The sequence below is a fragment of the Bombina bombina genome, chromosome 4 (assembly GCF_027579735.1).
Source record: "Bombina bombina isolate aBomBom1 chromosome 4, aBomBom1.pri, whole genome shotgun sequence".
NCBI classification, from domain to species: Eukaryota; Metazoa; Chordata; class Amphibia; order Anura; family Bombinatoridae; genus Bombina; species Bombina bombina.
The window spans coordinates 454337824-454361794 of NC_069502.1; the positions used below are offsets into that span (position 1 = coordinate 454337824).

Below are 23971 nucleotides of genomic sequence, written 5' to 3' on the forward strand. Positions count from 1 at the left end.
GCCTCCGAAGAAGCAAAAGTATCAAATTTGTAAAATTTGGCAAAAGTGTGCAGTGAAGACCAAGTCGCTGCCTTACATATCTGGTCAACAGAAGCCTCGTTCTTGAAGGCCCATGTGGAAGCCACAGCCCTAGTGGAGTGAGCTGTGATTCTTTCAGGAGGCTGCCGTCCGGCAGTCTCATAAGCCAATCGGATAATGCTTTTAAGCCAAAAGGAAAGAGAGGTAGAAGTCGCTTTTTGACCTCTCCTTTTCCCAGAATAAACAACAAACAAGGAAGATGTTTGTCTGAAATCTTTAGTAGCCTCTAAATAGAATTTTAGAGCACGGACTACGTCCAAATTGTGTAACAAACGTTCCTTCTTTGAAACTGGATTCGGACACAAAGAAGGTACAACTATCTCCTGGTTAATATTTTTGTTGGAAACAACTTTCGGAAGAAAACCAGGCTTAGTACGCAAAACCACCTTATCTACATGGAACACCAGATAGGGCGGAGAGCACTGCAGAGCAGATAACTCTGAAACTCTTCTAGCAGAAGAAATTGCAACCAAAAACAAAACTTTCCAAGATAATAACTTAATATCTACGGAATGTAAGGGTTCAAACGGAACCCCTTGAAGAACTGAAAGAACTAGATTTAGACTCCAGGGAGGAGTCAAAGGTCTGTAAACAGGCTTGATCCTAACCAGAGCCTGAACAAATGCTTGAACATCTGGCACAGCTGCCAGTCTTTTGTGAAGTAAAACAGATAAAGCAGAGATCTGTCCCTTCAGAGAACTTGCAGATAATCCTTTCTCCAAACCTTCTTGTAGAAAGGATAGAATCTTAGGAATTTTTATCTTGTTCCATGGGAATCCTTTAGATTCACACCAACAGATATATTTTTTCCATATTTTATGGTAAATTTTTCTAGTTACAGGCTTTCTAGCCTGAATCAGAGTATCTATTACAGAATCTGAAAATCCACGCTTTGATAAAATCAAGCGTTCAATCTCCAAGCCGTCAGTTGGAGGGAAACCAGATTCGGATGTTCGAATGGACCCTGAACAAGAAGGTCCTGTCTCAAAGGTAGCTTCCATGGTGGAGCCGATGACATATTGACCAGGTCTGCATACCAAGTCCTGCGTGGCCACGCAGGAGCTATCAAGATCACCGAGGCCCTCTCCTGATTGATCCTGGCTACCAGCCTGGGGATGAGAGGAAACGGTGGGAATACATAAGCTAGGTTGAAGGTCCAAGGTGCTACTAGTGCATCTACTAGGGTCGCCTTGGGATCCCTGGATCTGGACCCGTAGCAAGGAACCTTGAAGTTCTGACGAGACGCCATCAGATCCATGTCTGGAATGCCCCATAATTGAGTTATTTGGGCAAAGATTTCCGGATGGAGTTCCCACTCCCCCGGATGGAATGTCTGATGACTCAGAAAATCCGCTTCCCAATTTTCCACTCCTGGGATGTGGATCGCAGACAAGTGGCAGGAGTGATCCTCCGCCCATTGAATTATCTTGGTCACTTCTTTCATCGCCAGGGAAGTCCTTGTTCCCCCCTGATGATTGATATATGCAACGGTCGTCATGTTGTCTGACTGAAACCTTATGAATTTGGCCTTTGCTAGTTGAGGCCAAGCTCTGAGAGCATTGAATATCGCTCTCAGTTCCAGAATGTTTATCGGGAGAAGAGACTCTTCCCGAGACCATAGACCCTGAGCTTTCAGGGATTCCCAGACCGCGCCCCAGCCCACTAGGCTGGCGTCGGTCGTGACAATGACCCACTCTGGTCTGCGGAAGCTCATTCCCTGTGACAGATTGTCCAGGGTCAGCCATCAACGGAGTGAATCTCTGGTCTTTTGATCTACTTGAATCGTCGGAGACAAGTCTGTATAATCCCCATTCCACTGTCTGAGCATGCACAGTTGTAATGGTCTTAGATGAATTTGTGCAAAAGGAACTATGTCCATTGTTGCAACCATCAATCCTATTACTTCCATGCACTGCGCTATGGAAGGACGAGGAACAGAATGAAGTACTTGACAAGAGCTTAGAAGTTTTGATTTTCTGACCTCTGTCAGAAAAATCCTCATTTCTAAGGAATCTATTATTGTTCCCAAGAAGGGAACTCTTGTTGACGGGGACAGAGAACTTTTTTCTTTGTTCACCTTCCATCCGTGAGATCTGAGAAAGGCTAGGACGATGTCCGTATGAGCCTTTGCTTTTGACAGGGACGACGCTTGAATCAGGATGTCGTCAAAGTAAGGTACTACTGCAATGCCCCTTGGTCTTAGAACCGCTAGAAGGGACCCTAGTACCTTTGTGAAAATCCTTGGAGCAGTGGCTAATCCAAATGGAAGTGCCACAAACTGGTAATGCTTGTCCAGAAAAGCGAACCTTAGGAACTGATGATGTTCCTTGTGGATAGGAATATGTAGGTACGCATCCTTTAAATCCACGTTAGTCATAAATTGATTTTCCTGGATAGTAGGTAGGATCGTTCGAATAGTTTCCATTTTGAACGATGGTACCCTGAGAAATTTGTTTAGGATCTTTAGATCCAAAATTGGTCTGAATGTTCCCTCTTTTTTGGGAACTATGAACAGATTGGAATAAAATCCCATTCCTTGTTCTCTTATTGGAACTGGATGTATCACTCCCATCTTTAACAGGTCTTCTACACAATGTAAGAATGCCTGTCTCTTTATTTGGTTTGAAGATAATTGAGACCTGTGGAACCTTCCCCTTGGGGGTAGTTCCTTGAATTCCAGGAGATAACCTTGAGAAACTATTTCTAGCGCCCAAGGATCCTGAACATCTCTTGCCCAAGCCTGAGCAAAGAGAGAAAGTCTGCCCCCCACTAGATCCGGTCCCGGATCGGGGGCTATCCCTTCATGCTGTTTTGGTAGCAGTGGTAGGCTTCTTGGCCTGCTTACCCTTGTTCCAGCCTTGCATTGGTTTCCAGGCTGGTTTGGGTTGTGAAGTATTACCCTCTTGCTTAGAGGATACAGAATTAGAGACTGGTCCGTTTCTGCGAAAGGGACAAAAATTAGGCTTATTATTAGCCTTAAAAGACCTATCCTGTGGGAGGGCGTGGCCCTTTCCCCCAGTGATGTCTGAAATAATCTCTTTCAAATCAGGTCCAAATAATGTTTTACCTTTGAAAGGAATGTTAAGCAATTTTGTCTTGGAAGAAACATCCGCTGACCAAGACTTTAGCCAAAGCACTCTGCGCGCCACGACAGCAAACCCTGAATTTTTTCGCCGCTAATCTAGCTAATTGCAAAGCGGCATCTAAAACAAAAGAGTTAGCCAATTTAAGTGCTTGAACTCTGTCCATAACCTCCTCATACGAAGATTCTTTACTGAGCGATTTTTCTAGTTCCTCGAACCAGAAACACGCTGCCGTAGTGACAGGAACAATGCATGAAATTGGTTGTAGAAGGTAGCCTTGCTGTACAAAAATCTTTTTAAGCAAACCCTCTAATTTTTTATCCATAGGATCTTTGAAAGCACAACTATCTTCGATAGGAATAGTAGTGCGTTTGTTTAGAGTAGAAACCGCCCCCTCGACCTTGGGGACTGTCTGCCATAAGTCCTTTCTGGGGTCGACTATAGGAAATAATTTCTTAAATATAGGGGGGGGAACAAAAGGTATGCCGGGCCTTTCCCACTCTTTATTTACTATGTCCGCCACCCGCTCGGGTATAGGAAAAGCGTCGGGGGGCACCGGAACCTCTAGGAACTTGTCCATCTTACATAATTTTTTCTGGAATGACCAAATTGTCACAATCATCCAGAGTAGATAACACCTCCTTAAGCAGTGCGCGGAGATGTTCTAATTTAAATTTTAATGTCACAACATCAGGTTCAGCTTGATGAGAAATTTTTCCTGAATCTGAAATTTCTCCATCAGACAAAACCTCCCTCATGGCCCCTTGAGATTGGTGTGAGGGTATGTCAGAACAGTTATCATCAGCGTCCTCTTGCTCTTCAGTGTTTAAAACAGAGCAATCACGCTTTCTCTGATAAGTAGGCATTTTGGATAAAAGATTTGCTATGGAGTTATCCATTACAGCCGTTAATTGTTGCATGGTAATAAGAATTGGCGCACTAGATGTACTAGGGGCCTCCTGTGTGGGCATAACTGGTGTAGACACAGTAGGGGATGATGTAGTATCATGTTTACTCCCCTCATTTGAGGAATCATCTTGGGCAATATCATTATCTGTTGCAATACTGTCCTTACTTTGTTTGGACACTATGGCACAATTATCACATAAATTTAAATGGGGAGACACATTGGCTTTCATACATATAGAACATAGCTTATCTGATGGTACAGACATGTTAAACAGGCTTAAACTTGTCAACAAAGCACAAAAAACGTTTTAAAATAAAACCGTTACTGTCACTTTAAATTTCAAACTGAAAACACTTTATTACTGAGTATGTGAAAAAGTATGAAGGAATTGTTCAAAATTCACCAAAATTTCACCACAGTGTCTTAAAGCATTAAAAGTATTGCACACCAAATTTCAGAGCTTTAACCCTTAAATTAACGGAACCGGAGCCGTTTTTACATTTAACCCCTATACAGTCCCAGAATGAGGCTCTGTCTATAACTAGAAAGGCCCCCATCTGAAAAAGGTGTCCAACACAGTGCCTGCCGTTTTTCTAAACGTTCCCCAAGATTATAATACCAATAATTAGTTAGAATCTGCATAATATGCCTAGTAAAGCAATTGTTTTAGCCCAGAAAAATGTCTACCAGTTTTTAAGCCCTTTTTGAAGCCCTTTATTCTTTTATGTTTAACTAAGAAAATGGCTTACTGGTCCCCATGAGGGGAAATGACAGCCTTCCAGCATTACATGGTCTTGTTAGAAATATGGCTAGTCATACCTTAAGCAGAAAAGACTGCTAACTGTTTCCCCCAACTGAAGTTACTTCATCTCAACAGTCCTGTGTGGAAACAGCAATTGATTTCAGTTACTGTCTGCTAAAATCATCTTCCTCTTACAAACAGAAATCTTCATCCTTTTCTGTTTCAGAGTAAATAGTACATACCAGCACTATTTTAAAATAACAAACACTTGATAGAAGAATAAAACTACATTTAAACACCAAAAAACTCTTAACCATCTCCGTGGAGATGTTGCCTGTGCAACGGCAAAGAGAATGACTGGGGTGGGCGGAGCCTAGGAGGGATCATGTGACCAGCTTTGCTGGGACTCTTTGCCATTTCCTGTTGGGGAAGAGAATATCCCACAAGTAAGGATGACGCCGTGGACCGGACACACCAATGTTGGAGAAATTGAAGGTATAGCTAAAAAGGGATCAATTTGAGGTTTCATATAAAATTTTGTGTTATGTCTCAGATTGTTTTAAATTATGCTTCCCTATAAGCCTGACCATATATGCAACTACATTTTGATATTTTGTATACAATGTCCTTTTCTATATTATGTATGACTAAAAACCTCACTAAAATAGAAAAGATAGGAAAAGTATCTCCCCTCACCCTTTCCCACTCTGTGAATCAGAGTGGGTCATACCCAATATCCCTTTTCCGTTTTCGTCCAGTGGGGACAACAATCCCTGAGGGGAGATACAAACCACATCCCTTACTCATAGTGGTTTATTATGGAATTACAACCTCATGCATAGTTCTTAGTTATCTTTAAAATAATATATCTACTTTTTGCCAATACAGTCTTAAAATGTTAGTTTTCGGCTCCGCCCACCCCTACCCCCCATACCCTCTTTCCCCCTTCCCTCTGGCACCACCAATATTCCTACTGAGCATACCCCTCCTTCCCCTATATGTTCTCACTCTTTTCCCACCTCTTTGCACCTTTGAGCTTAGCTTTTAAGCTGAGGAAAAACACAATTTATGCTTACCTGATAAATTTATTTCTCTTGTGGTGTATCCAGTCCACGGATCATCCATTACTTGTGGGATATTCTCATTCCCAACAGGAAGTTGCAAGAGGACACCCACAGCAGAGCTGTTATATAGCTCCTCCCCTAACTGCCATATCCAGTCATTCGACCGAAAACACGCAGAGAAAGGAGAAACCATAGGGTGCAGTGGTTACTGTAGTTTAAATGAAAAAATTACCTGCCTTAAAATGACAGGGCGGGCCGTGGACTGGATACACCACAAGAGAAATAAATTTATCAGGTAAGCATAAATTGTGTTTTCTCTTGTAAGGTGTATCCAGTCCACGGATCATCCATTACTTGTGGGATACCAATACCAAAGCTAAAGTACACGGAAGGGACCACTGCCTGTAAAACCTTTCTCCCAAAAATAGCCTCCGAAGAAGCAAAAGTATCAAATTTGTAGAATTTTGAAAAAGTATGAAGCGAAGACCAAGTCGCCGCCTTGCAAATCTGTTCAACAGAAGCCTCATTTTTAAAGGCCCAAGTGGAAGCCACAGCTCTAGTAGAATGAGCTGTAATCCTTTCAGGAGGCTGCTGGCCAGCAGTCTCATAGGCTAAGCGGATTATGCTTCTTAGCCAAAAAGAAAGAGGTTGCCGAAGCCTTTTGACCTCTCCTCTGTCCAGAGTAGACAACAAACAAAGCAGATGTTTGACAAAAATCTTTATTAGCTTGTAAGTAAAACGTTAAAGCACGAACCACGTCCAGATTGTGTAATAGACGTTCCTTCTTTGAAGAAGGATTAGGACACAAGGATGGAACAACAATCTCTTGATTGATATTCTTGTTAGATACCACCTTAGGTAAAAACCCAGGTTTGGTACGCAGGACTACCTTATCCGTATGGAAGATCAGATAAGGAGAATCACATTGTAAAGCACATAACTCGGAGACTCTACGAGCCGAGGAAATAGCTACCAAAAACAGAACTTTCCAAGATAAAAGTTTGATATCTATGGAATGAAGAGGTTCAAACGGAACTCCTTGAAGAACCTTAAGAACCAAATTTAAGCTCCATGGGGGAGCAACAGGTTTAAACACAGGCTTGATTCTAACCAAAGCCTGACAAAATGCCTGAACATCTGGAACATCTGCCAGACGCTTGTGCAAAAGAATAGACAGAGCAGAAATCTGTCCTTTTAAGGAACTAGCTGACAATCCTTTTTCCAAACCATCTTGGAGAAAAGATAATATCCTGGGAATCCTAACCCTTGGAGTCACACCAATAAAGATATGTACGCCATATTTTATGGTAAATTTTCCTGGTGACAGGCTTTCGTGCCTGTATTACAGTATCAATGACTGACTCGGAGAAGCCACGCTTTGATAAAATCAAGCGTTCAATCTCCAGGCAGTCAGTCTCAGAGAAATTAGATTTGGATGGTTGAAAGGAGCCTAAAGTAGAAGGTCCTGTCTCAGAGGCAGAGTCCATGGTGGAAAGGATGACATGTCCACCAGATCTGCATACCAGGTCCTGCGTGGCCACGCAGGCGCTATCAAAATCACTTATGCTCTCTCCTGCTTGACCTTGGCAATCAGTCGAGGGAGCAGAGGAAACGGTGGAAACACATAAGCCAGGTTGAAAGACCAGGGCGCTGCTAGAGCATCTATTAGCGTCGCCTTGGGATCCCTGGACCTGGATCCGTAACAAGGAAGCTTGGCGTTCTAGCGAGACACCATGAGATCCAGTTCTGGTTTGCCCCAACGATGAATCAATTGTGCAAACACCTCCGGATGGAGTTCCCACTCTCCCGGATGAAAAGTCTGACGACTTAAAAAATCCGCCTCCCAGCTGATAGGTGGCAAGAGTGAGTCTCTGCCCAGCGAATTATCTTTGAGACTCCTAACATCGCTAGGGAACTTCTTGTTCCCCCTTGATGGTTGATGTAAGCCACAGTCGTGATGTTGTCCGACTGAAATCTGATGTACCTCAGAGTTGCTAACTGAGGCCAAGCCTGAAGAGCATTGAATATCGCTCTTCCAGAATATTTATTGGAAGGAGTGTCTCCTCCTGAGTCCACGATCCCTGAGCCTTCAGGGAGTTCCAGACTGCACCCCAACCTAGAAGGCTGGCATCTGTTGTTACAATTGTCCAATCTGGCCTGCGAAAGGTCATACCTTTGGACAGATGGACCCGAGATAGCCACCAGAGAAGAGAATCCCTGGTCTCTTGATCCAGATTTAGCAGAGGGGACAAATCTGTGTAATCCCCATTCCACTGACTGAGCATGCAGAGTTGCAGCGGTCTGAGATGTAGGCGTGCAAACGGCACTATGTCCATTGCCGCTACCATTAAGCCGATTACTTCCATGCACTGAGCCACCGAAGGGCGCGGAATGGAATGAAGAACACGGCAGGAATTTAGAAGCTTTGATAACCTGGACTCCGTCAGGTAAATTTTCATTTCTACAGAATCTATCAGAGTCCCAAGGAAGGAAACTCTTGTGAGTGGGGATAGAGAACTCTTTTCCTCGTTCACTTTCCACCCATGCGATCTCAGAAATGCCAGTACTACGTCCATATGAGACTTGGCAATTTGGAAGTTTGACGCCTGTATCAGGATGTCGTCTAAATAAAGGGCCACTGCTATGCCCCGCGTCCTTAGGACCGCCAGAAGCGACCCTAGAACCTTTGTAAAGATTCTTGGGGCTGTAGCTAATCCAAAGGGAAGAGCTACAAACTGGTAATGCCTGTCTAGAAAGGCAAACCTGAGAAACCGATGATATTTGTTATCGGAATGTGAAGATAAGCATCCTTTAAATCCACTGTAGTCATATATTGACCCTCCTGGATCATAGGTAGGATGGTACGAATAGTTTCCATCTTGAATGATGGAACTCTGAGGAATTTGTTTAAGATCTTTAGATCCAAAGTTGGTCTGAAGGTTCCCTCTTTTTTGGGAACCACAAACAGATTTGAGTAAAAACCCTGTCCCTGTTCCTCCTTTGGAACTGGATGGATCACTCCCATAACTAGGAGGTCTCGTACACAGTGTAAGAATGCCTCTCTCTTTATCTGGTTTGCAGATAATTGTGAAAGGTGAAATCTCCCTTTTGGGGGGGAAGCTTTGAAGTCCAGAAGATATCCCTGGGATATAATTTCCAACACCCAGGGATCCTGGACATCTCTTGCCCACACCTGGACGAAGAGCGAAAGTCTGCCCCCTACTAGATCCGTTACCGGATAGGGGGCCGCTCCTTCATGCTGTCTTAGAGGCAGCAGCAGGCTTTTTGGCCTGCTTACCTTTGTCCCAGGTCTGGTTTGGTCTCCAGACCGTCTTGGACTGAGCAAAAGTTCCCTCTTGTTTGCATTAGAGGAAGTTGATGCCGCACTTGCCTTGAAGTTTCGAAAGGCACGAAAATTAGACTGTTTGGCCCTTGATTTGGACCTGTCCTGAGGAAGGGCATGACCTTTTCCTCCAGTGATATCAGCAATAATCTCCTTCAAACCAGGCCCGAATAGGGTCTGCCCCTTGAAGGGAACGTTAAGCAGCTTAGATTTTGAAGTCACGTCAGCTGACCATGATTTAAGCCATAGCGCCCTGCGTGCCTGTATAGCAAAACCAGAATTCTTAGCCGTTAGTTTAGTCAAATGAACAATGGCATCAGAAAACAAAGGAATTGGCTAGCTTGAGTGCTCTAAGCTTGCCAATTATGTCATCCAATGGAGTCGCTACCTGTAAAGCCTCTTCCAGAGACTCAAACAAGAACGCCGCAGCAGCAGTGACAGGAGCAATGCATGCAAGGGGCTGTAGGATAAAACCTTATTGAATAAACATTTTCTTAAGGTAACCTTCTAATTTTTTATCCATTGGATCTAAAAAAGCACAACTGTCCTCGACAGGGATAGTAGTACGCTTTGCTAAAGTAGAAACTGCTCGCTCCACCTTAGGAACTTTCTGTCATAAGTCCCGTGTGGTGGCGTCTATTGGAAACATTTTTCTAAAAATAGGAGGGGAAGAGAACGTCACACCTGGTCTATCCCATTCCTTATTAATAATTTCTGTAAACCTTTTAGGTATTGGAAAAACATCAGTACACACCGAAACTGCATAGTATTTATCCAGTCTACACAATTTCTCTGGCACTGCAATTGTATCACAGTCATTCAGAGCAGCTAAAACCTCCCTGAGAAACACGTGGAGGTGTTCAAGCTTAAATTTAAATGTAGAAATATCAGAATCAGGTTGCATCATCTTTCCTGAGTCAGAAACATCACCCACAGACTGAAGCTCTCCTTCCTCAGCTTCTGCATATTGTGAGGCAGTATCAGACATGGTTCTTAAAGCGTCAGAATGCTCTGCATTTCGTCTAACCCCAGAGCTATCTCGCTTACCTCTAAATTCAGGTAGTCTGGTTAATGCCGCTGACAGTGTATTATCCATGACTGCCGCCATGTCTTGTAAAGTAATCGCTATGGGCGCCCTAGATGTACTTGGCGCCATTTGAGCGTGAGTCCCTTGAGCGGGAGTCAAAGGATCTGACACGTGGGGAAAGTTAGTCGGCATAACTTCCCCCTCGTCAGATTCCTCTAGTGATACATTTTTTTAAAGACAGAATATGATCTTTATTGCTTAAAGTGAAATCAGTACATTTGGTACACAAGAGGGGGTTCCACCATGGCTTTTAAACATAATGAACAAGGAGTTTCCTCTATGTCAGACATGTTTGTACAGACTAGCAATGAGACTAGCAAGCTTGGAAAACACTTTAAATCAAGTTAACAAGCAAATATAAAAAACGGTACTGTGCCTTTAAGAGAAACAAATTTTGTCAAAATTTGAAAAACAGTGAAAAAAGGCAGTAAATCAAACGAATTTTTTACAGTGTATGTAATAGACTAGCAGAGCATTGCACCCACTTGCAAATGGATGATTAACCCCTTAATTCAAAAAACGGATCAAAAAAACGATAGACGTTTTTTAACAGACACAACAAACTGCCACAGCCTGCTGTGGCCCTACCTTCCCCAATAAACGACTTTGGAAAGCCTTTGAGCCCTTTAGAGATGTCCTATAGCATACAGGGGACTCCTGAGGGAAGCTGGATGTCACAGTTTGTAATTTTAACTGCAACAACTGTAACTTTTATACTACAACAGTGGAAAGCCTCAGGAAACTGTTTCTAGGCAAAATTTAAGCTAGCCATGTGGAAAAAAACTAGGCCCCAATAAAGTTTTATCACCAAAGCATATATAAAAACGATTAAACATGCCAGCAAACGTTTTATATTGCAATTTTATAAGGGTATTACCCCTGAGAGTAAGCATGATACCAGTCGCTATTAAATCACTGTATTCAGGCTTAACTTACATTAATCCGGTATCAGCAGCATTTTCTAGCATTTTCCATTTCTAGAAAAAATTGTAACTGCACATACCTCATAGCAGAATAACCTGCACGCCATTCTCTTGTTGAAGTTACCTCTCTCCTCAGACATATGTGAGAACAGCAATGGATCTTAGTTACAACCTGCTAAGATCATAGAAAACTCAGGCAGATTCTTCTTCTATTTCTGCCTGGGATAAAATAGTACAACTCCGGTACCATTTAAAATAACAAACTTTTGATTGAAGATTAAAAAACTAACTATATTTCACCACTCTCTCTTACTACCTCCATGCGTGTTGAGAGTTGCAAGAGAATGACTGGATATGGCAGTTAGGTGAGGAGCTATATAACAGCTCTGCTGTGGGTGTCCTCTTGCAACTTCCTGTTGGGAATGAGAATATCCAACAAGTAATGGATGATCCGTGGACTGGATACACCTTACAAGATAAATAAATCCTGTAGATCCTTATTTTGTTATTCATGTATGTCTCAATGTAAAGTATATTATCCAATGTTAATATAATAATAATACAACGTGAAATGTAATATGTACTTTTGGGTGAAACCACCAAAATCCACAATGGAAGTTGTTCCTATTAGATGTCTTGTTGAATTCCATAGATAATGTGACATACCTATAATACTGATTCACAGTACAAAATAATACTAACTTTCAGCTCATGATTTGATATTGTATATACAACTGTGTACATTTATCGTGTTTACGTATGTTGATTGAGCTTATGATCTTATGCATGTTTCATGATTATTTGAACATTTTTGTTTACACTATACCAAGCCCAAAAGTAGCTATAAACTCACTTACCTCTATTGCGTATTCATACTATACCATGGTCTAAGAGCAGCCTACCTATTTCAGAAGAGGTATATAGGTTTATAAAATTGAGGTTACTGATAGCTCTGCCTATTTTCTTTGGATTATATATTTACCTGACTGTATAATGTTTTATTACCGTGAATTATTCCCAAACGTTTGTATTACTCAAGTTTTAGCACTTCTACATACTTTGTATATGTTTATATTAACCTCAATAAAAAATAATTGGAATATATATATATATATATATATATATATATATATATAATAGCTACATTGATGGATTTAAAATGTCTACTCATTTCAAAATGAACAACATTGTTTCTTTCATTTCAGACCTGTGAGAAACCAGTGTTGTCCAATGAAGTATATCATATCTGTGTTTTCATGCATTCAAAACAATGTTATATCAGAATATGAATTGATATATTAATTAAATTCATACTGAAAGTATTAGAGTCTTTTTAAGTCCCCTCATAAAAATGTGATTTTAATACATCTTCTAAAATATTTAAATGTATATGAATTACTTTGTAATGTGGTACTAGAAGTATACTCATGTTTAGTCTCTATACATACATGCTAAATTATATCAGATGGGACATATACGTTGATCAGATAAGTTTATTAATATCAGGAAATAGTGAATATACTAAATACATTTGAAGATATAGTAAACTATATTTACTGTTCGCAGTGTTGAAAATGAAACTGCATTTCTGTGTGTCTGCTGCCACCTATAGTTCAAAAATCTGTGAAAAGCACACTGGTCTAAAAGAGGCTGCCTCCGGGTGGTAAATCGCCATAGAACAAGCCACTGAGCTGTTGTTCGTTCCTGGTAGAGCGCTTCTCTCTTTGTATGCAAATTATTATGACCCTGGGGAAGTCTCCCTATGGGTGATGGGGGAAACCAGACGTGGACTCCATGACCAGTGTGCTTAGAGGAATGTGGCTGCACCTCACTGACGAGGCCCATAGGAGGCCGAAACGATCGTCTGGGGTTGTCATGTTCCTTGTTCAGAGGAGAATTGCCTGGTATTTCGGGGCTGGACTGACCTTATTTGGCGGGATCAGACTGATATACTTCAGGAAAGTTTTCTTCTGTGAAAAGCACACTGGTCTAAAAGAGGCTGCCTCCGGGTGGTAAATCGCCATAGAACAAGCCACTGAGCTGTTGTTCGTTCCTGGTAGAGCGCTTCTCTCTTTGTATGCAAATTATTATGACCCTGGGGAAGTCTCCCTATGGGTGATGGGGGAAACCAGACGTGGACTCCTTGACCAGTGTGCTTAGAGGAATGTGGCTGCACCTCACTGACGAGGCCCATAGGAGGCCGAAACGATCGTCTGGGGTTGTCATGTTCCTTGTTCAGAGGAGAATTGCCTGGTATTTCGGGGCTGGACTGACCTTATTTGGCGGGATCAGACTGATATACTTCAGGAAAGTTTTCTTCTGTGAAAAGCACACTGGTCTAAAAGAGGCTGCCTCCGGGTGGTAAATCGCCATAGAACAAGCCACTGAGCTGTTGTTCGTTCCTGGTAGAGCGCTTCTCTCTTTGTATGCAAATTATTATGACCCTGGGGAAGTCTCCCTATGGGTGATGGGGGAAACCAGACGTGGACTCCTTGACCAGTGTGCTTAGAGGAATGTGGCTGCACCTCACTGACGAGGCCCATAGGAGGCCGAAACGATCGTCTGGGGTTGTCATGTTCCTTGTTCAGAGGAGAATTGCCTGGTATTTCGGGGCTGGACTGACCTTATTTGGCGGGATCAGACTGATATACTTCAGGAAAGTTTTCTTCTGTGAAAAGCACACTGGTCTAAAAGAGGCTGCCTCCGGGTGGTAAATCGCCATAGAACAAGCCACTGAGCTGTTGTTCGTTCCTGGTAGAGCGCTTCTCTCTTTGTATGCAAATTATTATGACCCTGGGGAAGTCTCCCTATGGGTGATGGGGGAAACCAGACGTGGACTCCTTGACCAGTGTGCTTAGAGGAATGTGGCTGCACCTCACTGACGAGGCCCATAGGAGGCCGAAACGATCGTCTGGGGTTGTCATGTTCCTTGTTCAGAGGAGAATTGCCTGGTATTTCGGGGCTGGACTGACCTTATTTGGCGGGATCAGACTGATATACTTCAGGAAAGTTTTCTTCTGTGAAAAGCACACTGGTCTAAAAGAGGCTGCCTCCGGGTGGTAAATCGCCATAGAACAAGCCACTGAGCTGTTGTTCGTTCCTGGTAGAGCGCTTCTCTCTTTGTATGCAAATTATTATGACCCTGGGGAAGTCTCCCTATGGGTGATGGGGGAAACCAGACGTGGACTCCTTGACCAGTGTGCTTAGAGGAATGTGGCTGCACCTCACTGACGAGGCCCATAGGAGGCCGAAACGATCGTCTGGGGTTGTCATGTTCCTTGTTCAGAGGAGAATTGCCTGGTATTTCGGGGCTGGACTGACCTTATTTGGCGGGATCAGACTGATATACTTCAGGAAAGTTTTCTTCTGTGAAAAGCACACTGGTCTAAAAGAGGCTGCCTCCGGGTGGTAAATCGCCATAGAACAAGCCACTGAGCTGTTGTTCGTTCCTGGTAGAGCGCTTCTCTCTTTGTATGCATATAGTTCAAAAATGGTATTACAACCAAAAGCTATTTGGCAGCTCAGGGAGGAGTTTCCCAAATAGCCAATGATATTTTCAGCTTGAGGACCTATCAAACTCCTGTGGGAATGATTAAAGAAAAGGAGTGGTTTATCTAAAAAAGGTTGCCACACACACTATACAAGGGACAGACTCAAAGAAGCATAAACTTTTGGAGAGAGAAACACACAGGTTTATACCAAGTATATTCTCTGCCATTTTCGGACACTTTCTTGAACAAAGGAAGATAACAATTTGGGGTCTGTATCCTTACAATAGTGGAAAAATCCTTTCTTAGATGACACACAAGAAATTCTGGAAGTTGAACACTCATTTGGTTATTTGGTGATGTATATGACTGCTCTATATATATTTTTTTTAATGTTTTAAAACAAGGTATTCTAAAACTATAGTTATATCGTAGTTGTGATTTAAAAGGAGAATTTATTCTTGTATTTAATATTAATTAGACCAAGGGTAGTAAGTATACTGGTATTAAATATTAATGTTTAGAAAGAATTTTGTATTTTAATATCATAAAATAATTACAGTTATTACAATAATTACAGCTCACAAGGTGTGAAAGGACGCCAACTCCTTACATAGGCCTATAGAAGAAGGAAAGAACAGAGTAAACCTACTCTGGCTTTCTGTACTAGGGCAGCAACATGTTAGGAAAACACAGCAAGGCCCACCATACAAGTTCCTAACTGCTTTAAAGTCACCACTACTCTACTGAAGAGATTGACGTGGATTACAGCTATACCTGAATCTTGCTTGTAGCGAAAGAAATTCAGTTTTTTTCAGACAAAAAAAAACTTCACCTCCTCCATTAACTGAGGCAAAGAGAATGACTGGGGATTGTGGGTAGGGGAGTGACATATATACATACATACACAGGGCTCAAAATTTCAAGCCCTAAACTACTAGCCAGTCCAAAATGTTACTTGCCAATTTTGATCCCACCCACACCTCATCCACTACCCCACCCCCTCTTTGCATATGTTTAGCCAATGTGAAACACCTTATTGTGAAGTAATTGTTTAATATTGTATATGTTGTATACCATAAATTAAATAATGCTACATACAGTAATAAATTAACAAAAATAAGTGCATAGCAGTTAGCAACATCAACTAGGGTTCTGGGGAAGACGACAGCTGGACAGAAAACACTTGTTGAACTGAGAGAGTGCAGAGAGTGAGGTCATAGCAGACCTGGAATAATTGTTTTATAATTATCATCTCTCATCTATCTTTCTCCACTGCCTCCTCTCTTCAATCTTACTTTTTACCCCCTCCCTTCTCTCTTAGGACAAATCTCTTCCCACTCTCAAATCTTCACTCTTTCTCCCCCCCCCCCCCCACTCTTTCTTAATGCTATCTTTTTCTCCACTTTTACTGTGCTAATCTGTCTCTGACCCCATTTACCCTCTCAGCAATAACAGTCTAAGCACTAATGGGGTCCCTATAGCCCTAGAGGAATATAATACCCTTGCCCTTTCATGGATATAATATCCCTTTAGACACTATTTGTAGCAGGTAGCCCACCATTCACTCACTAACTTTCACCCGCCACTGTTAAATTTTCACTCGCCAATGGAAGTGGAAATTTTGATATATATATTTATCATGGGACATAGCTAGTTTTAAACATTCAATTGTGCATAAATTCAGTTAGCCAGATGCAAAGCTTGTAATGTTAACCATGAATTATGTAGAAATAACAATGTTTTACTACTTCCTCCCATGGGATGGTCCTATCTGCACAGTTATTAAATTGGTTATTGTCTTTTGTGACTCCTATAATTTAGCACCAGGGCCAGTGTCATCCTGTGTGCTATATGTGATTTGTATCTTTTTTTTTATTATTGCTTTAAGGTCTCTTGAAATGTAATAAATTTTGTGGGGGGGTTGCGTTGTTTTTTTTTAAAAAGGTTTAAGGATGAGTAAAAAAAAAACATGTCAATGCATTTCCATTATTAATTGTGCCTGAGTCTCCTGCAAGTTAAATCTGAAAAATGTAGGTTTCCCCTGCCCCAAGATTTGCTGGAAAGCAGAACCCAGACCCTCTTACATGCTGCACAGTTTTTCCTTAATATGTGCAGTAGCTCATTTATATGTGTGAGGAATAGGCCACAGCAAAGGACATAAGATCAACAACACTCAGAGGCTGACACATATACAAATGAATTCCCATTTAATGTCTGCCAATGCTCTTAGGTAGGCCATTAAATTACATTTATAAATCTCAAGTAATGTAGGTTAATTAAACAAATATGCTGAAATAAAGGAGTAAGAAGAAGAGAGATTACCTTGGTTATTTTGAGTGCTGTCTTTCTAAATAGTTGAGGAACACGTTAAGGAAAAAAATCAAGTCATCGTGAACATCAACTCATTCTATTCCAGCATTGCTTGATTCTTGCATTATTAAATAAATCAAACCAACATTAAACAGGTGCAGGAAAACATTTGCTGCAAATGAATCATCAGAAGGGAAATGGTCTGTCTATAAATGTTGGCACTTTTTTATGCCAGAAGTTTTGTAATTCATCTTAAAAGCTAAACCATTTTGAAAACCAGAGTGGACAACACACAAAGGATATGGTGCCAGAACTTGTCTGGCACTACTAGAGGATCCTTTTCCAATCACGGTTAATCTTCAGATCTTCTTTAGATCTTTTTTTATTTAGTCTTGAAAATATCATTCTCTTTCTGTATTACCCAATGTCACATTGGTGAACAATAACTCACAATCAACACAGATTTATAAAGTAGTCACTAGCCAGTAGTATTCCCATAATTCTATGATGGATTATAACAATATTTAGACATCAGTTATCAGTACTAAGGAAATAAACATTCAGGGATTTATTTATTTTTATTGCAAATAGTTTGGTTGCCATCTAGCCAGTTTTGGTTGATGGTGGGGGAAGTTATTGTTTTCCAGAAAGTGTAGCAAAGCACGGTATCACATACATAATAGCGTAACAGTCAGACAATAAGCTTCAGGCCAAGAACCAAGGTCAGACGAGTTTTGTGTGATCTAAAAATCCCTTAAAAAGATCTTCCAAAACTGGAGAAAATACATTTATGCCAAGTTGATTTCTGATTTAGATATTTTATTATAAATTATGATTAACTTATTGAAAAAGCACCAAAGGTTATTTTTACATATTTTCTTAAAGGGGCTTTTATAGTCATTAGAGAATGTAATTGTAATACTCGCAAACCTTTAATGATATGTGTTTAACCTTTACAAATGGGGTTAAATACATAGTAGAGCACTGCGGGTCCTAAGGGGAACTGATGCTAGTCACATAGAAGGTCCCAAGAGATACTTCAATTTTGTATTTAACCCTTTTGTGGGACGTAAACACGTAGCATTAAAGTTGCTAGTCTTAAAATTACATGCTCAAATGAATCATCACTGTTTCTACCACTTATTTAAATGTGCACCAAAATCAAAATTAAACTTTCAAGATTCTGATAGGGCAGGCAATTCAATAAAAAAAGAAAAGTCAAATTTCAAAAGGTGCGCACTCTTTTTATATTTTTGCTTTGCGTGAAAATTCACAGAAAATTGTGATTGGCTTGATACGGGGAGAGGGAAAATAAAATTAACTTTGAAATTTGTCAGAAAAAAAAAACTGCTTCTCCTTTAAAAATCAGCTAAAGGGCCAGATCATGAGACGCTCACCGGCATGGAGAGAAATCGCACAAACTTCTTTAGCATTATATTGTAACGTAGGTGTCTCTCCTTGTCATCCAGAACCCTGTATAGTGAGATAAATCGCCCTTAAGTTAAAATATGGCTTTCTACGTTTTTTGATGGACCTCATAGCACTGCTGAGACATTTTAGATGATACCTCTCTCTTGTATCCCTTGTAGAAACGTAGCTATAAAAGCATATCTAGAATGTTCTCAAGATACATGTACATTCCTCTAGTTAGTTCTTAGGCCACTTGCACAATGTAAGATTTAACAAAGCACACCAAGAGAAAGAAGGAGATGTGATAACAGAAGTAAATTGGAAAGTTCTTAAAAATATGAATCATGTAAGCTTTATTTTAAAGGGACATTAAACTCAAAAATTGTCTTTCATGATTCAGATAGAGAATACAATTTTAAACAACTTTCCAATTTACTTATATTATCTAATTTGCTTCATTTTTCAGATATCCTTTGTTAAAGAAATAGCAATGCACATGCGTGAGACAATCACACGAGGCATCTACTGTGCCTATCTAGATGTGCTTTTCAGCAAAGGATATCAAGAGAATGAAAGATATTAGATAATAGAAGTAAATTAGAAAGTTGTTTAAAATTGCATGTTCTTTCTAAATCATGAAAGAAAAAATATTTGTTTAATGTCCCTTTAAGCCCCGTGTCCATTTAACTGATAAAAGCGGAAAACACAAAATATTCTGCACAGACACAACTTGCAGCCTGTATGTAACTGTTGCTTGTGTAGTGCCAACCCATTCACTACATCACTACACTTGTGTGGTGTACACTTGCTTGTGTAGTGCCAACCCATTCACTACATCACTACACTTGTGTAGTGTACACTTGCTTCTGTAGTGCCAACCCATTCACTACATCACTACACTTGTGTAGTGTACACTTGCTTGTGTAGTGCCAACCCATTCACTACATCACTACACTTGTGTAGTGTACACTTGCTTGTGTAGTGCCAACCCATTCACTACATCACTACACTGGTGTAGTGTACACTTGCTTGTGTAGTGCCAACCCATTCACTACATCACTACACTTGTGTAGTGTACACTTGCTTGTGTAGTGCCAACCCATTCACTACATCACTACACTTGTGTAGTGTACACTTGCTTGTGTAGTGCCAACCCATTCACTACATCACTACACTTGTGTAGTGTACACTTGCTTCTGTAGTGCCAACCCATTCACCACATCACTACACTTGTGTAGTGTACACTTGCTTGTGTAGTGCCAACCCATTCACTACACTTGTGTAGTGTACACTTGCTTGTGTAGTGCCAACCCAGTCACTACACTTGTGTAGTGTACACTTGCTTCTGTAGTGCCAACCCATTCACTACATCACTACACTTGTGTAGTGTACACTTGCTTGTGTAGTGCCACCCCATTCACTACATCACTACACTTGTGTAGTGTACACTTGCTTGTGTAGTGCCAACCCATTCACTACATCACTACACTTGTGTAGTGTACACTTGCTTGTGTAGTGCCAACCCATTCACTACATCACTACACTTGTGTAGTGTACACTTGCTTGTGTAGTGCCAACCCATTCACTACATCACTACACTTGTGTAGTGTACACTTGCTTCTGTAGTGCCAACCCATTCACCACATCACTACACTTGTGTAGTGTACACTTGCTTGTGTAGCGCCAACCCATTCACTACATCACTACACTTGTGTAGTGTACACTTGCTTCTGTAGCGCCATCCCATTCACCACATCACTACACTTGTGTAGTGTACACTTGCTTCTGTAGTGCCATCCCATTCACCACATCACTACACTTGTGTAGTGTACACTTGCTTCTGTAGTGCCATCCCATTCACCACATCACTACACTTGTGTAGTGTACACTTGCTTGTGTAGTGCCATCCCATTCACCACATCACTACACTTGTGTAGTGTACACTTGCTTGTGTAGTGCCAACCCATTCACTACATCACTACACTTGTGTAGTGTACACTTGCTTGTGTAGTGCCAACCCATTCCCTACATCACTACACTTGTGTAGTGTACACTTGCTTGTGTAGTGCCAACCCATTCACTACATCACTACACTTGTGTAGTGTACACTTGCTTGTGTAGTGCCAACCCATTCACCACATCACTACACTGGTGTAGTGTACACTTGCTTGTGTAGTGCCAACCCATTCACTACATCACTACACTTGTGTAGTGTACACTTGCTTGTGTAGTGCCAACCCATTCACTACATCACTACACTTGTGTAGTGTACACTTGCTTGTGTAGTGCCAACCCATTCACTACACTTCAGCATGTTCAGTAATACAACTGGAACAGCTGCAGCTCGATCTCAGAAGGATACATATAATGTTAGGAGCCGAGGTGTATTCCCAGCTTTCAGCGTCACAGACAAGAACTTCTCCAACCTTGTCTTCAATTCAGGGGCCCAGGACTCCTAATAAAGAGAAAAATGTACACATATTAAAGCATGCACAGAATCCAGGCACAGAGCATGTAACACATCTCATGCTGATGCAATAGAAACAAAAAGGCCACATGGACAATTTCAGTCTGTGACAGGCAATAGAACACATTCTACGTATGGAAATTCTCTCCCAGACAATACAAATCAGTTTAACTTCCTCTCATACAAAAGTAAATATATTACAGATTATGAGGAGGCGGAAATTAAACTGATTTGTTTTGCAACAAAAATATTACATTTTTTTTTTTTTTTTTTAAACAAACAACGTACTCTTCTAGTCATTAATCTGTTTTCCAATCACAGATATTGTGACAGCTCTTGTACAGTCAGCAGTAAAGCTACTAAAGTTTAGGTTAGGACAAAATGATCATACTAAGACTTTAAACCATAAAATAAGATAATAATTTGGCTTTAGCTTTACCATTACATTTACCGTAACTTAGCTCTAGACTTGCAGCAATACCTCATTCATAAGGAGATATTAACTGGTTTATTTGTCCCTCTTCTTCTGTATTTTCTTCTACATGTCCGTTAAAACATAGCCATACTATGTAATTATGCATGGGACTGTAGCAGGGTGCCAGAGAGGGAAAAAAACACAGTCAACACACTTAAATAAAGTAAAATATATTTTTTCTCATCTACTGAGCCAGCAACTAGCACAAGTTCACAGGGTGTATATACTAGTCTGTGATTGGCTGATTGCTGTCACATTATACAGGGGGCCGGGCATATGATGGGGGGGGGAGAATACATTTGTCAGAAAAAAAGTCTACTGCTTATTTGAAATTCAGAGTAAGTTTTATTGCATTGTCTTTTTATTATGCACTTGTTAATTATGTAATTCTACTATATTTATTTTATTTCTCCAAATCAACAGCTACAAAAACAATAAGCAGATATGACATTGAAAACAATGTTTATTACATTCTACAGAGTAGTTTCATATTTATTCCATATTGCTTATTTATCATCAGTTACCAACAAAATAACAGAGCTTTACTATTTCTTCACAGTATTGCAGTATTGGAAAAAAACTTTGTTTTAATAATGTTCACATATTTCTGGTGATAACATTATGCTTATTAACATATTAAAAGGTCATTAACAGATCATATAAAAAATATGGCACATTTAATCAGCAACCTCAAAAGCGGAGGATTGCACAAACTAGCAATATTTGTGTGGAAATTCAGATTCCACCTGCATACTAATAACAATGCAAAGAAACGTATGAATATCAAGCCTGAAACTTATATAGCCAACTAGTACTGCTAGCACTACAATAATACAATGAAGCATAGCATGTTGTAAAATGACAAATCTGTACACTGTTATGATAAAAAGTTCAGATCCATGAGTCACAAGGCATTAGAGCCTAAATGAGAAAATAAAATCAATAAAAGGCACATACAATAATTGCTAGCAATAATCAGACTTAAAAGGGACAGGAAAATCAAAATTAAACTTGCATGATTCATATAGAACTTTAGCAAATTATTTTAAAAATAAGCATGACGAAGCATTGCCTATATATTCGTCGATAGTGTCTCCATATATATTCAGCTATGATACATGAAGATTTCTTTCCCTCTAGCATTTTTCTTGCACCATACATTAGGAGACATAAATGTTTATACTACTGCTATTCTGTGATGCATGACCAACATAAATGTCCAGCGCACCTATATTAGGACCCAAGGCCTTATGTCTCCACCTAGGAAATATTAGGTCACTTCATACCCCACTTATATATCCAGATTACCGGGTGATGCATGGTTATAAGGTTATCGTGACTCCATAGTCTCCAGTTGAATGCATTTATTCACATAACCAATAGAAGTCTCATCCATTTTCGTTGAGAGTGTTACCACGCTTACTTAGATATTAGGCATCATTATTTCCTTACCTCTAGTATTTATTTTATATCACACATTGGGGGACAAATGTGATTTTATGGTTGGTAATATTATTACTCCGCAAAGCATACCTAACATAACACGTCCTGTGAATCTTTAACAGATCTCAAGGCCCTATGTTTCCATCTAGGCATTATTATGTTACTTTATAGCCTACTTATATACCCAAGATTTCAAACTAAGCACAACTATGGGGTTGTTGTGACTCCATGGCTCTTGATCCACTTGCATGGTATATAGAAGTTGATGCCCAATTGTTAACATTTACTTTTATTTAGTTAGTTTAGGTTATAGGAATACCCAATGTGTTTAAAAAAGAAAAACCCCAACAATGTAGATATCTAGGACACTAATCAAGGGTATAATGACGACTGAGATTTTGCATGATTGTCATGTGAACATGGCTTTCTTGAAACCTCAAATATCTCAATTTGCATCTTGTGTGCTGTGCCGCTTTTCTTTTTCTACCCTGCGTGGTACAATATCATGTTATTATGTATGTCTGCATTGTTGGATATAAATAAAATTAAAAAAAAAAAAAATAAGCATGACAAAATCAATATGCACGCAAATACTTTAGTGAGAAAAATATGTAATATTAAAACATACAAATGTATTAAATATTTACATACAAATACATACAGAAAGATAAGCACTCCCAGGTGGTAACTCGCTTAGAACAAGTTACTGAGCTGCTGTTTGTTCCTGGTACATCACTTCTCTTTCTGTATGTATTTGCTATATGATCCTAGGTAAGTCTAGGGGAAACCAGACAAAGATTCCATAGCCAATGTGCTTAGAGGATTATGGCTGCACCTCAATAATGAGGCCAAAAGAAGGTTGAAACAATTGCCCAGGGTTGCTATGTTCCTTGTACAGAGGACAACTGCCTGGTATTTCAGGGATGAACTGACCATGTTAGGCTTGATCAGACTGATATACTTCAGAAAAGTTCTCCACTGTGAAAAGAACAATTGGGCTAAAAGAGGATGCTGCCAGGGGGTAACTCGCCATAGAACAAGCTATTGATCTGTTGTTTGTTCCTGGTAGAACGTTTCTATTTCTGTATATAATATACTACCTAATATGACCCTATGCTACAGAATTATTTTTTAAAGGGAGAGAT

The 23971-nt window shown here is 40.3% G+C and overlaps 1 protein-coding gene across 3 annotated transcripts in view; it reads right to left on the bottom strand.

The window, feature by feature from the left end:
- The window catches only part of ARMC9 (armadillo repeat containing 9), a 935599-nt gene that overhangs the window by 674573 nt on the left and 237055 nt on the right, over positions 1–23971 (bottom strand). For all 3 annotated transcript variants that reach the window (XM_053710306.1, XM_053710304.1, XM_053710305.1), the window contains exons 6-7: positions 20804–20896; positions 17044–17068 (exon numbers count right to left, since the gene is read on the bottom strand). In XM_053710306.1, the coding sequence (XP_053566281.1) occupies positions 17044–17068; positions 20804–20896 (118 nt within the window). The remainder of the gene's footprint in view (positions 1–17043; positions 17069–20803; positions 20897–23971) is intronic.